The 10,696-nt window shown below is 52.0% G+C and overlaps 1 protein-coding gene across 1 annotated transcript in view; it reads right to left on the reverse strand.

Annotated features, from left to right (window-relative positions):
* FKBP9 (FKBP prolyl isomerase 9) overlaps positions 1-10,476 on the reverse strand; it is a 30,305-nt gene extending 19,829 nt beyond the window's left edge. Inside the window, exon 1 of the mRNA XM_072598874.1 lies at positions 9,816-10,476. Coding sequence (XP_072454975.1) covers positions 9,816-10,033 — 218 coding nt within the window. The 5' untranslated portion in view covers positions 10,034-10,476. The remainder of the gene's footprint in view (positions 1-9,815) is intronic.
* Between the last annotated feature and the right edge of the window lie 220 nt (positions 10,477-10,696).

Raw genomic sequence — 10,696 nt, forward strand, 5'->3', positions numbered from 1 at the left:
CCTCCAGGACATATCCCTTCTTTTCTCAGTGAGTTCAGGGCTTGGCTCACAACATTTCTCTCTTTCTCTACTCTTGTCCTCGTGTTAGGGGACTTCCACATATAGGCTGATACTCCTTCAAATGTCCTAAATGCACAGTTCCTCAGTCTGCCCATTTCCCATGACCTAGTCCTCCCCGCTACCTCAACCACAGACAAAGATGGCCATGCCCTGGATCGTGCCATCATGCACGAATGTACCACCTCCATGTTCATTTTCTCTGAATCCCCTTCGCTGATCACCATCGACTGTCATTCCACTTCTCTTTCTGCCAGTTCCTCATCCACACCATGACCTTCCAGTCCTTTCCCACACCATCCCCCAGCCCTAGCTACACTCTCCTCCTTTTCCCATGTTGAACCAATTCAATCCTACACTGGCCTCTTTTCTTGAGGACAGAGCTCCTCGCTCCCTCATGACATCATCAATGACCCTGTGAGGGGGCTGCTCTCTTGATGTTCATCTTACAAATGAAGAAAGGAAAGCTGGAAAAGATAAAGGGCCACAGATCACACCACCAAGAAACATCTTTGTTGGGATCCAAATTCAGCTCTTCCTGATCCAAAATCCATCTCTTTACTATCTCTACTCTCACTCAGACTAATCAAATAACTCCTGACTGGTTTCCCTGACCCAGTTCATCCTTCATTCAGCCACTGTGGTGATCTTTCTTAAGCCAGGGTCTGACCAGGTCACCCCCTTATTCAATAAACTTCAATGGCTCCCTATTGCCTCTAAGATCAAATATAAAATTCTGTTTGTCTTATAAAGCATTTTGTAACTGGGACCCTTCCTACCGTTCCTGTCTTCTTACACCTTACTCTGCCTCAACTCCTGCCCTAGAATTTAGTTTCCTGTGAACAAGGACTATAAGAATCATTCTCTCTTTCTCTCTCTCAGCACCTGGCACATAGTAGGGCTTGCTGAATTGAAGAGATAGCATGCTTATCAAATTTGAGGGGGCTCAGAATGAGGGGTATGTCTCCTCTGATTGATGGGCAGACTACCAAACTCCTCCCAACGTCTTCCTTTATAGAAGGCAGAAGCTGACTCAGCTCACTCTACTTTGCATCAAACAAGATGGACCGGCACCAAGTATGTATCCGTGCTGTCCCCCCACCTTCCTTTAGAGTGTGAGCTCCATGAGGAACTGTATCCTTATTATTAACTGTATCCTTAGCACTTAGCAGAGTATCTGGCACATGCCAGGCGCTTTATAAGCATTTATTAGACTGGACAACACCATAAAGGTCTTCAAGTACAGGAAGGGATATGCTGTGGAAGACAAATTAATCAGTCCTGTTCTGCTTAGCCCAAAGGGCAGAACTCAGGGCGACAGAGGGCTATCGTACAGAGGTAGATTAGGATTGTTCCATGTAAAGGAAAACTTCCTAAAAATGTGAGTTGGGAAGGTAGCAGGTCTCCCCAAACACAGCAAACACCTTCAAGTGGAGACTGGGTAACCACTTGTCTGTGATATGTGCTGCACGATTATGCACCAGGCCCGACTTCAGGCCCTTTCCAACTCCGAATCTGAATCTCCGCCTTCCATTTCCCTTCTGCTTTCTTTTTCTGTAAATATCCTCAAAGTGGAATTCCTGATGCCCCCCCCAGCCCTTGAGATGATGCAAGCCCCCAAGCACAGGGAGCCTCTCTGCTAGGGACAATTCCAAGTCAGCCCCATGCACACATTGAGGTCCAAAAGGCCCACAGTCTGCGATTCCAAACATCAGCTGGAAGCATATCCCCAGCTGCCCCCATGGTCGAGCCTGCCAATTCTATTAATAGAGACCAGGCAGTGCATCGGTACTTCCCCAGATGTAACACATATGAAAATGGCTGCGATTCTTATGCTAGGAAATCATTTACAAACATGCTTTTCCTCCCAATTCCCACTGCCTGGTGCCTGTGGCATCAGAGGTGACATCACTGCTGCATGGGAAGCTCAGCCTTCATCTCTCTCCCGCCTCCCTTGCAAGACTACTCAGACAGCTAAAGAGCAGAGGGTTCAAAATAAAAAAGCTCTCCTGTATGAAAACAATTCAACCTAAAACATTCAGGGTGTGAGTTATTTCATTACAAGATTTAGGGCTGGAAGAGGACTTACAGAAAGGAAACTGAGGCCCGGAAGACCACAGAAATTTCAGAGGCCAAAGGGAAGGGGAGAAGAGAATAAGCGTTTCCAAGTGCCTGCTATGCGTACCAGCTGCTTTATTTCTTAAAAAGAGGTTAGGGGACTTGCCCAGGGTCACACAGCTAGCTATGCTATGAGTCTTCCTGCCTCCAAGGGGCCCCAGAGGCCAGTCCATCCAACCCATTCGTGCCCCCACAACATGCCCAACAAGTGGCATCCGGCCTTGACCAAGGACCTCCAGAGAGGGCTGCTCCACCCCTGGCCTCCTGAACCTGCTAGAAAGTTCTGTTTACTGGGAAGTTCTCAGACATCACTTTGACTGAGGACAGAAGAACAAACCTAGTCATCTGTCCCTGTGACCTCCCTTCAGAGACCAGAAGGGACTTATCATCAATCAACAAGTCTGTATTGAGAGCTCCAAGTGCCAGACATCACGGCCCCTTTCATGCTTTTCTTCTCCAGGATAACCCTCCCCCCATTTCTTTACAATCCTTATGTGCTATGGTCTCAGGATCTTTCACCATCCTGATCTCTCCAGCTTGGGAATGTTGTTCCTAACACTTGGTGCCTTGGGCAGGACACACAACACTCCAGACAGTGGGACTATTCCCAAACTCTGGTTAAGATGCCTTTCATAATTAAGGGCACCTTAGAGTAGAAGGGATTAAGGAGGAAGAAGAAAAAAGCCCATTCTCTGTCAAAGCAGCTCTCTCCAAGGCTGTTATCAAACCCTGGCCCCAGCCTGGAGAGCTCAAGCTGCATTTAATTCCCCAAATGAGGTCAGGCAGCCACAACTTGCCTTGTCTCTGCAGCCACAGGGACGTGGCAGCCAGCAGAAGTACCCTCTGTCACTTGGCACCAGGCCTTGCATGTCTCTGGTGAACTTCTGTGTGTCCAGGGACACTCCAACACTCCTTGGCCTAGCTTCAATCCAACAACAAATCTGTACTAAGCACCTACTGTGTGCCAGACACTGAAGTTAAAAAGACTAAAGAAAATGTTCTTGTCTTCAAGGAGCAGGAGACAAAATGCTGATCTATAGGAAATGTAGAAACAGCTGAGAAGGGGAGTCAGAAAGCCGTGTTTAATCTCTAGTCAGAGACCATATCAAGCCAAAAGTCAATTCAAACATGGCAGTCTGACCCTTAAGCAGAACCCAATCCTTGGCTTGGCTTCAAAAATTCTCATGACTCCCTTGGCTCTCTCAAATTCTAAGTAATCAAGGTCTCTCAGGATCACTTGGAAGAAAGGAAGGAAAGGAAAGAAGGAAATGAGAAAGAGAGGGAGGAAGGAAGGAGGGAAGGAAGGACAGTAGGAAGGAAAGGGAGGGAGGAAGGATTTCTTCAGCACTGACTGAGTGTAAGAGACTTCACTAAAGTTCTCCCCCTCGACCCTCCCCTAACCCTGGAGGCAGGGTGCCATTATCCTCCTCATTTGACAGTTGAGTCACCCAGCTATCAAGTGTCTAAGGCCACATCTGAACTCCCCTTCTCCAGCACTCGGGGGCTGCCTTCTCAGACAAGGCAGAGTGATGAGCTCCGGGCCTGGAGTCAGGAAGCCCCAGGTTCACATTTGGTGGCTGTGTGACTCTGGACAAGTCACTTCAACCTCGAGCCCTGAAAAATGAGGACAAAGCCAGCAGCCCTTCACAGAGTCGTTGTGAAGATGCACTGAATGACAGGGATTTTATTATGATTCTTCTTCCTTGGCAAAGATGAAGTCCCAGGAACAGATGAAAAAGATGGCGGCAGGGTCATGCTTCTTCCCTTGCGGTGACTCTCAGCTGCACTCAGGGATGATGCCCTGGCCCCAGCAGGCCAAGCGCTGCTGCGACAAGTACAAGGGGAGACAAGGCCTCCTTGTGCCCCAGACAGGAAGCCTCTCTCCAAACACCAGAATCATTTCAACCGCTTCCGAGCTCTACATTCCAGCCTGACTGGACTTCTGACCAACTAGACGCCATCGGCCACACAGGCCGCCCCTCAGGACTGTGGGTCCTCCTCACCTCCACCTCCCAGGCCCTTTTCCTTCTCAGTTCAGCTCCCACTCCTCCCTGATCCCACCCCACCTTGGCTAGTGTCCTCACCACCCCACCCTCCATTTTCCCTCCTTTAAGGTAAGGCCTTAGGGAAGTTATCATCTTGTATGTGTTCTTCCTTCACTGCTGAAGAAGACCATGTCATCAGAAATAGGATGACATGACTTGCACTTGACTTTGTTTAGAGGGAGGGAGGGCTGTGCAGGTCACCAGTCTCATTTCTCCTCCAGAGCCATCTGAATCCAGTGACCAGATATTCATCAGGATGACTGGAGATGACCCAGGATGAGGCAATTGGGGTTAAGTGACTTGCCCAAGGTCACACAGGTAGTGAGTGTCAAGTGTCTGAGGGGAGATTTGAACTCAGGTCCTCCTGACTCCTGCACTGGTGCTCTATCCACTGCACCACCTAGCTGCCCCTCGGGGAAGTTATCATAATGGTCCAGGAAAACCTGTATTTTTCTGCTGACACATTATGTCCTTCTAACAAAACGGAAACTCCTTGAAGGCAGGGACTGTTTCTGTTTTATCTTGGTATTCCCAGTGCCCAGTACAGCATAAGAAGTGCTTAAATGGTGCTGAAAGAAAAGGGAAAGAGTAAAAGAGAGAGAAAATGCCATTCTGCCCCCCCAAAGACAGCAGATCAAGAAATGAGCAGTGTGGTAACGCGTCTGGGCAGTCAGAAGGCTTTGTAATCCCAATGAAATGACACGTTTTGACTGTAAGCAGCTGCAGCACAGCTAAATGTCAATTCCCTTTACACAACACCTAATTTCAAAATGACCACTCAGTTGGGCTAATATTAACTAGAAAGAAAATTTTTTAAAAGATTGATGAGCAACAACAACCCCCACCCACATGACTCCAAACTGAAAGGTCGCCTAGAAAAGTAATCTGCAGCAGAGTGCTGAAAACACTGGTCTGAAACACATCATTTGTTTTTGGGGGGAGTGTCCTGAAAACGCCCCCCACCAATGCAGACCATCAACTCTTCGATAACTTAAAAACTTAAGACAGCTGCCTAGGGCCCAGAAAGTTTAGGCAAAATTCCATCGTGGCAGACCTGGTATGGCAGAGACCAAGTCTGATCGGAGGTCACTTAATACATGGCAAGCATTTAAGAAGCCCCTTGTACCTGGCGGCCACTGGGCAAGGGGCAGGCCTTGCTCTCCAAGAGCGGATATTCTACTAGAGGAGAGACCACACACACAGGGAGGCAGATGGAGCACTGTTCAAAGGCCGCTATGGAGGATGGGCTTCCCACCTCCAAGACCGGCCCTCCATCCACCAGGCTGCCCTAACTCTCCAAACCAAAAAGAATCTTTGTACAGCCAGAATCTAACCTCTGACCACACAGCTAACTCCCACCATCATACAGTTGGCCAATGGGGTGCTCAAAATTAACTCATGCAAAAAGGAAAAAGACTTCTTTAGTGCACTGTAAATGGACCAACTGATGGGCACATGACGCTTTCCTGGCGTTCAGCTCCTGCTCACAGCCGGGCTATCCTGGCCTGAACTCACGGCCTTGTCTTTTTTGCTTTATTTCAAAAGATCATGGAATGACCACTACCTCTAAGGCAGAAAAGCATTATTACACATGTAACTGAGCAAAGACTGAAATGAGACAAAGAATAAATAAATACTCGCGGTTCCCACAGGCTCTATTCTCTATTCAGGCACCAGATTCTTCTACTTCCCTCCTACATATGGAAAACTTGATCAGCTTACTATTCCACAGAGACAGATGATCAGGGCTTGGATCAGCAGCAATTTTATAGCCAGAGTTCGGTGAATCCTTAAACTTTAAAAAAAATGCTTTAAAGATATTTTTCTCAACTATCTTACCATTGACCTTGTGGCTGTCCTAATCTATAACCAGCCTCCAAGATTAAAAACCAAACTAGTAATTCACAGAATGTATTCTCTGATGCCTGGAGCTCTGTCCTTAAGATGCCTCCTATTTAAAAGTCAGCAATCTGTCCTTGCCTTCATTTTCCTCTGCATTTCAAGTTTTAAAGGTTTCCACACATTTTATCAAATGTACTCATTTTTATCAGAACCAAATTAAATGACAATGCCAACGATCTCCTAAACTTAAAGAAACCCTATCTCTGGCCACACACAGGGTATATATTATGTACGTATAAATACACATGTAGTACAACTACAAATATGAATACATATTATCTATCTATATGCACATGTATACACATATGTATACATACATGGATACCACGCATACATATTATATATAAAATCTATGTTAAAATGAGTGTGTGTGTAAAACAAGTTAGTGGGGGGGGGGGGAACCCTCCAGCAGACACAGAGAGAGAGATCAGAAAAGGCATCGTCTACAAGGAGATGCCAAGACTTCGGAGAGGAAGGAGAATGTGCCAGACCCTGAGGGCAGTCACTGCCATTCTGCTGTTTCTCCCATTGTGCAAGGGCCAAGTTCCCCACATCAGCCCGTGAGGATCTGTATTTTAAGTTGTTTCATATTTGCCCACACTGAGGCAGTTTCTGAAAGAAGAAATTCTTGACAAGTGGTCCCTAAATCACATGAAGGAACACATTCTTGAGAGGCATCATGGAGTCTGAAAACACTAGGAGGCCACCAAACGTTTCCCAATGGGCAGCAGGAAGAGAGAGAAGAGACAGAAAGACCTGTAAGGAAGAGATTTCAAGAGTGTGGCCTAGAGCAGAAACCATGAGCAGAGGGGATAAACAGGGCAAATAACACGGAGAAGAAAAGCCAGGACACACCTTGACCTGGCTGCAGGTACTGAAGGAACAGAAAGGGACCACACATAATCAAAGCTTTCTAACATGGAAGACAGGGAGAACAGGGGGCCGAAGACAGAAAAGAGTCAAGTGGAGAGCAGGAGTAAGCTGAGGGGACAAATTCGGGGCTTCCTCCCCTCCTGCACTTCTAGGGCATTCAGGCATCAGAGGCGTGAGGGCTGGTCTTCCAGCCTGGCACTAAGACATGGGTTTGTCTCCAGGGAATTCTGCACTTAAATAAGGGATTGTCAGTTTTATTCAGTCCAACACCTACCATGTGCTAGGTGCTGTGCCTGCCCTCAAGGAGCCTGTATGGCAGGGAAACAGATATGAGGGAATCTGAGATGGGAGCAGAGAGCTCACCATTGGGGAAGGGGATAGTCAGGAAAGACTTGGGTAGGACACGAAGGCCCAGCTGTGGGAGGGGAAGAGGAAGCTGATTTCATCAGTTCACACAAATGCAAGAGACAAATGGACAATGGAATGGCAAGTTCAGGAAACAGCTCAAAGGCCGGTTTGGCTAAAAACTCAGAGGAGAATAATGGGGAATAAGCCTGGAAGGAGAGGTGAGAGCCAGGCTGTAAATGGTTTGAAATACCAGAATGAAGGGTTTGCTTTTTTATTTTAGAGGCAATGAGAAGCTGAGGAAAATTTCTGAGCAAGGAAATCAATGGCACGGGAAGAAGAGTGACTTAGGAAGATGAATTTGCCAGTTAGGAAAGATGGCTTCCACTGAGAAGAAACCAAAGGCAGAGAGGCCAGTTAGGAGGCTGATCATTCAGCAGCGCAACAAGCATGTCTTAAGCACCTCCCCAGAAAGCGTCAAGCACTGGAGATACACACTAACACACACACACACACAATCTCTCTCTCTCTCTCTGTCTGTCTCTGCCTGTCTCTGTCTGTCTCTCTCTCTGTCTCTCTCTGTGTCTCTCTGTCTCTGTCTCTCTCTGCAACAAAAGATCTTGATCTTCAAGGATCCCGACATCCTCCTTAGGGGAAATAACAATCGGAACTCAAGTGGTAAATACAAGAGTAAGGAGGCATTAAGGGTCTGCGGCGTCTGGGTGTATGAGTAAAGAGGACAACAGAAGCAGGCCATGCCCTTGCAGCACAATGGCCCAAGCCTTGGCAGCTGACTGGACATGGGGAGGGGAAGAGAGAGAGGCATGACTCTGAAGTTACGAATCTGGAAACTTCCTCAACAGAAATATCAAAATTTGGCAGGAGATTCCGAATCTCACTCCCTAGATAGGGTGGAGAAGACAATAAATTCCATTCAGGACATGTCAGGTTTGAAATGCCTATGAGACATCCAGGTGCAGATTTCCAGCCAGCAGACGCCAGTTAAGAGAAGCTAGTTGGAGTTGAATACAGAAATCTGGGAGTGGAGATGATATATTAAACGAAGGCATGTTCTTCCTTTCTGAAAACAAAACTTCCACATATAGCCCCTCATTCAGGGAGTAACCACAAGAGGTTCTTGACGACTTCCTAACAATCTGAGCTGTCCAAAAATAGAAAGGACTAGGCTACAGGGGTGGGGAATCTGGAGGCCTTGCAGCCACATGTGGCCTTCTAGGTCCTCAGATGCAGCCTTCTGACTGAATCCAAATTTTACCGGACAGATTTGATCTGTCAAGTTTGGATTCAGTCAAAGGGCTGCACTTGAGGACCTAGGGCGTGACGTTTGGCCTTGAGGCAGCAGGTTTCCCACCCCTGGGGGATCTCTCTCTGCTTGAAGACCTCCATGGAGGCTTAAAGCTCATTTGGTCCTCTCCTGTTAATACTTTTTGCATTCAAGGCTCCCCACTTATCGCAGGCAATTAATGCCTATTTGTTAATCAGATTCGTAACAAACATATAGGTGTCCTGGAGGACCACCTGTCAGGGATGTGGTGGTAAGGACTCCAGCGTGGGCTGCACGAAGACCCTCCGGCCTCTGAAATCTGATGATTCTGAGGGCAAGGGCAGAACAGCAAAGGTAGGGAGGTCTGGGCAGAAACCACGTGGCTGCTCTCTGAAAGGCTAAGGGATTCATGAAAGACACAGGAGGCTGGGAGATGGGGAACATCCCCCAAAGTGTGACCCCATCTGGGTGCCAATGCCCCTCCAAGTCACCAGGAAGGCCTACGGGGGTGCCCATCCCTTCGGTGCCCCAGAGAAGCGCCCACTGCCCCGGGCAGCCCAGCAGTGACCCAAACACTCCCCTGGGCAGCGGCCCGGCTCCCACACCGGCAGGATCCAGCGCACCAGGAGCTTCTTCCTTCCAAGCCAGAGCGAAGCCCACGTCCGGCCAAAGGCAGAAAGGGAAGGGAGGAGAGGAGACACCCGGCATCCCCGCTCTCTGGGCCTTCTCCAAGGGCTCGTGCCCAGGGGACAGGCAGAAGGAAGCCCCCCTGGGCTCCCGGGCGGGCATGGGCACCCAGGGGAGACCGAGGCGGGCCCGGGCACGTGCCGCCTGAGCCTTAAACTGAACCAACGAGACGGACGGACGGCACGGTGGTCAAGTGTGCTGGGGGCTCCGGGGGGAGGAGTGACCACCCCAGGGCCGGCCAGCCCGGGGCAAGGGGCCCCCCGGGCGGCAAGGCCGGGCTCGGTCTCACCGGGCGAACTCCAGACAGCGTCCAGGAGGGCAGAGGCCCGGCAGCCCGGGCCCAGGGGGGTCGTGTGCCCGGCACCCCGGGCCTCCCAGCCGGGGGCTTGCGTGGAGCCCCCGCGCAGCTCCGGGCGCTGGGCTGCCTGCGGCGCTGAGGGCAGGGGCAGGATTCGAACCCGGGGCACAGCGCCAGGCGGGGCGCCTCTCCCGACCCCCCCTACCTGGAGTCGAACTTGCGGCCGTCGGGGAAGGTGCCCACGTAGTGGTAGCGCACGAAGTCCCCGGCGCGCACGGCCCGCGGGCACTGCTCGGGCACGGAGCGCCGCTCCACCTGGAGCTCGGGGCCCAGGCCCGGCGCCGCCCGGCCCGCCACGCCGAGCAGCAGCAGGGGCAGCAGCAGCGAGGGCGGGGGGCCCCGGGGCCGGGTCAGCGCCGCCATGCCGCCCCACGGGCCGGGAGCGGGGCGGGGGCCGGAGCGGGGCTGCGGACGCAGACTCTGCAAACGTGGAAAGACCTTCTCGGGCCTGGGCCTGGGCCGGGGCCTCCGCCTCTCCCCTCCCCGGGGCGGGCCTTGGCCCGGATCTCCGGCCCGGCCCTCCGCCCAGCCGCTGGGCCCCGAGAAGGGGCGTGGGAAACGGCGGGCGGAGGGCCAGCCCCTGGCCCGGCTGCTTCGAGACCCCCGCCACGTGGCGGGCAGCCGGGGAGGGGACGGAGGGAGGCGCGCGACAAGAGGGGACGAGCCGGCCGGGGCCACCCCGGCCCCCGCCCGGCGGCCTCCAGCCCCCCGGAGCGCGGAGCGCTGTCCAGCCCCTGGGCCGGCCCATGAGCGCGGGGCCGGCCGGTGAGCGCGGGGCCGGCCGATGAGCGCGGGGCGGCCCGTGAGCGGGGGGCCGGCCGATGAGCGCGGGGCGGCCCGTGAGCGCGGGGCCGGCCGGTGAGCGCGGGGCGGCCCGTGAGCGCGGGGCCGGCCCGTGAGCGGGGCCGGCCCGGGGCGGGCCGCTGTCCCAGCCCGCGCCCTTGGCTCGCGCTGCCCGGCCTCTCCCAGCCCCGAGGGGCCGAGGGCGTGCCGGGGATCCGGCGGCCCCAGACTGGCTTAGTGACC

Source organism: Notamacropus eugenii, chromosome 3 (assembly GCF_028372415.1).
Source record: "Notamacropus eugenii isolate mMacEug1 chromosome 3, mMacEug1.pri_v2, whole genome shotgun sequence".
Classification (NCBI taxonomy): domain Eukaryota; kingdom Metazoa; phylum Chordata; class Mammalia; order Diprotodontia; family Macropodidae; genus Notamacropus; species Notamacropus eugenii.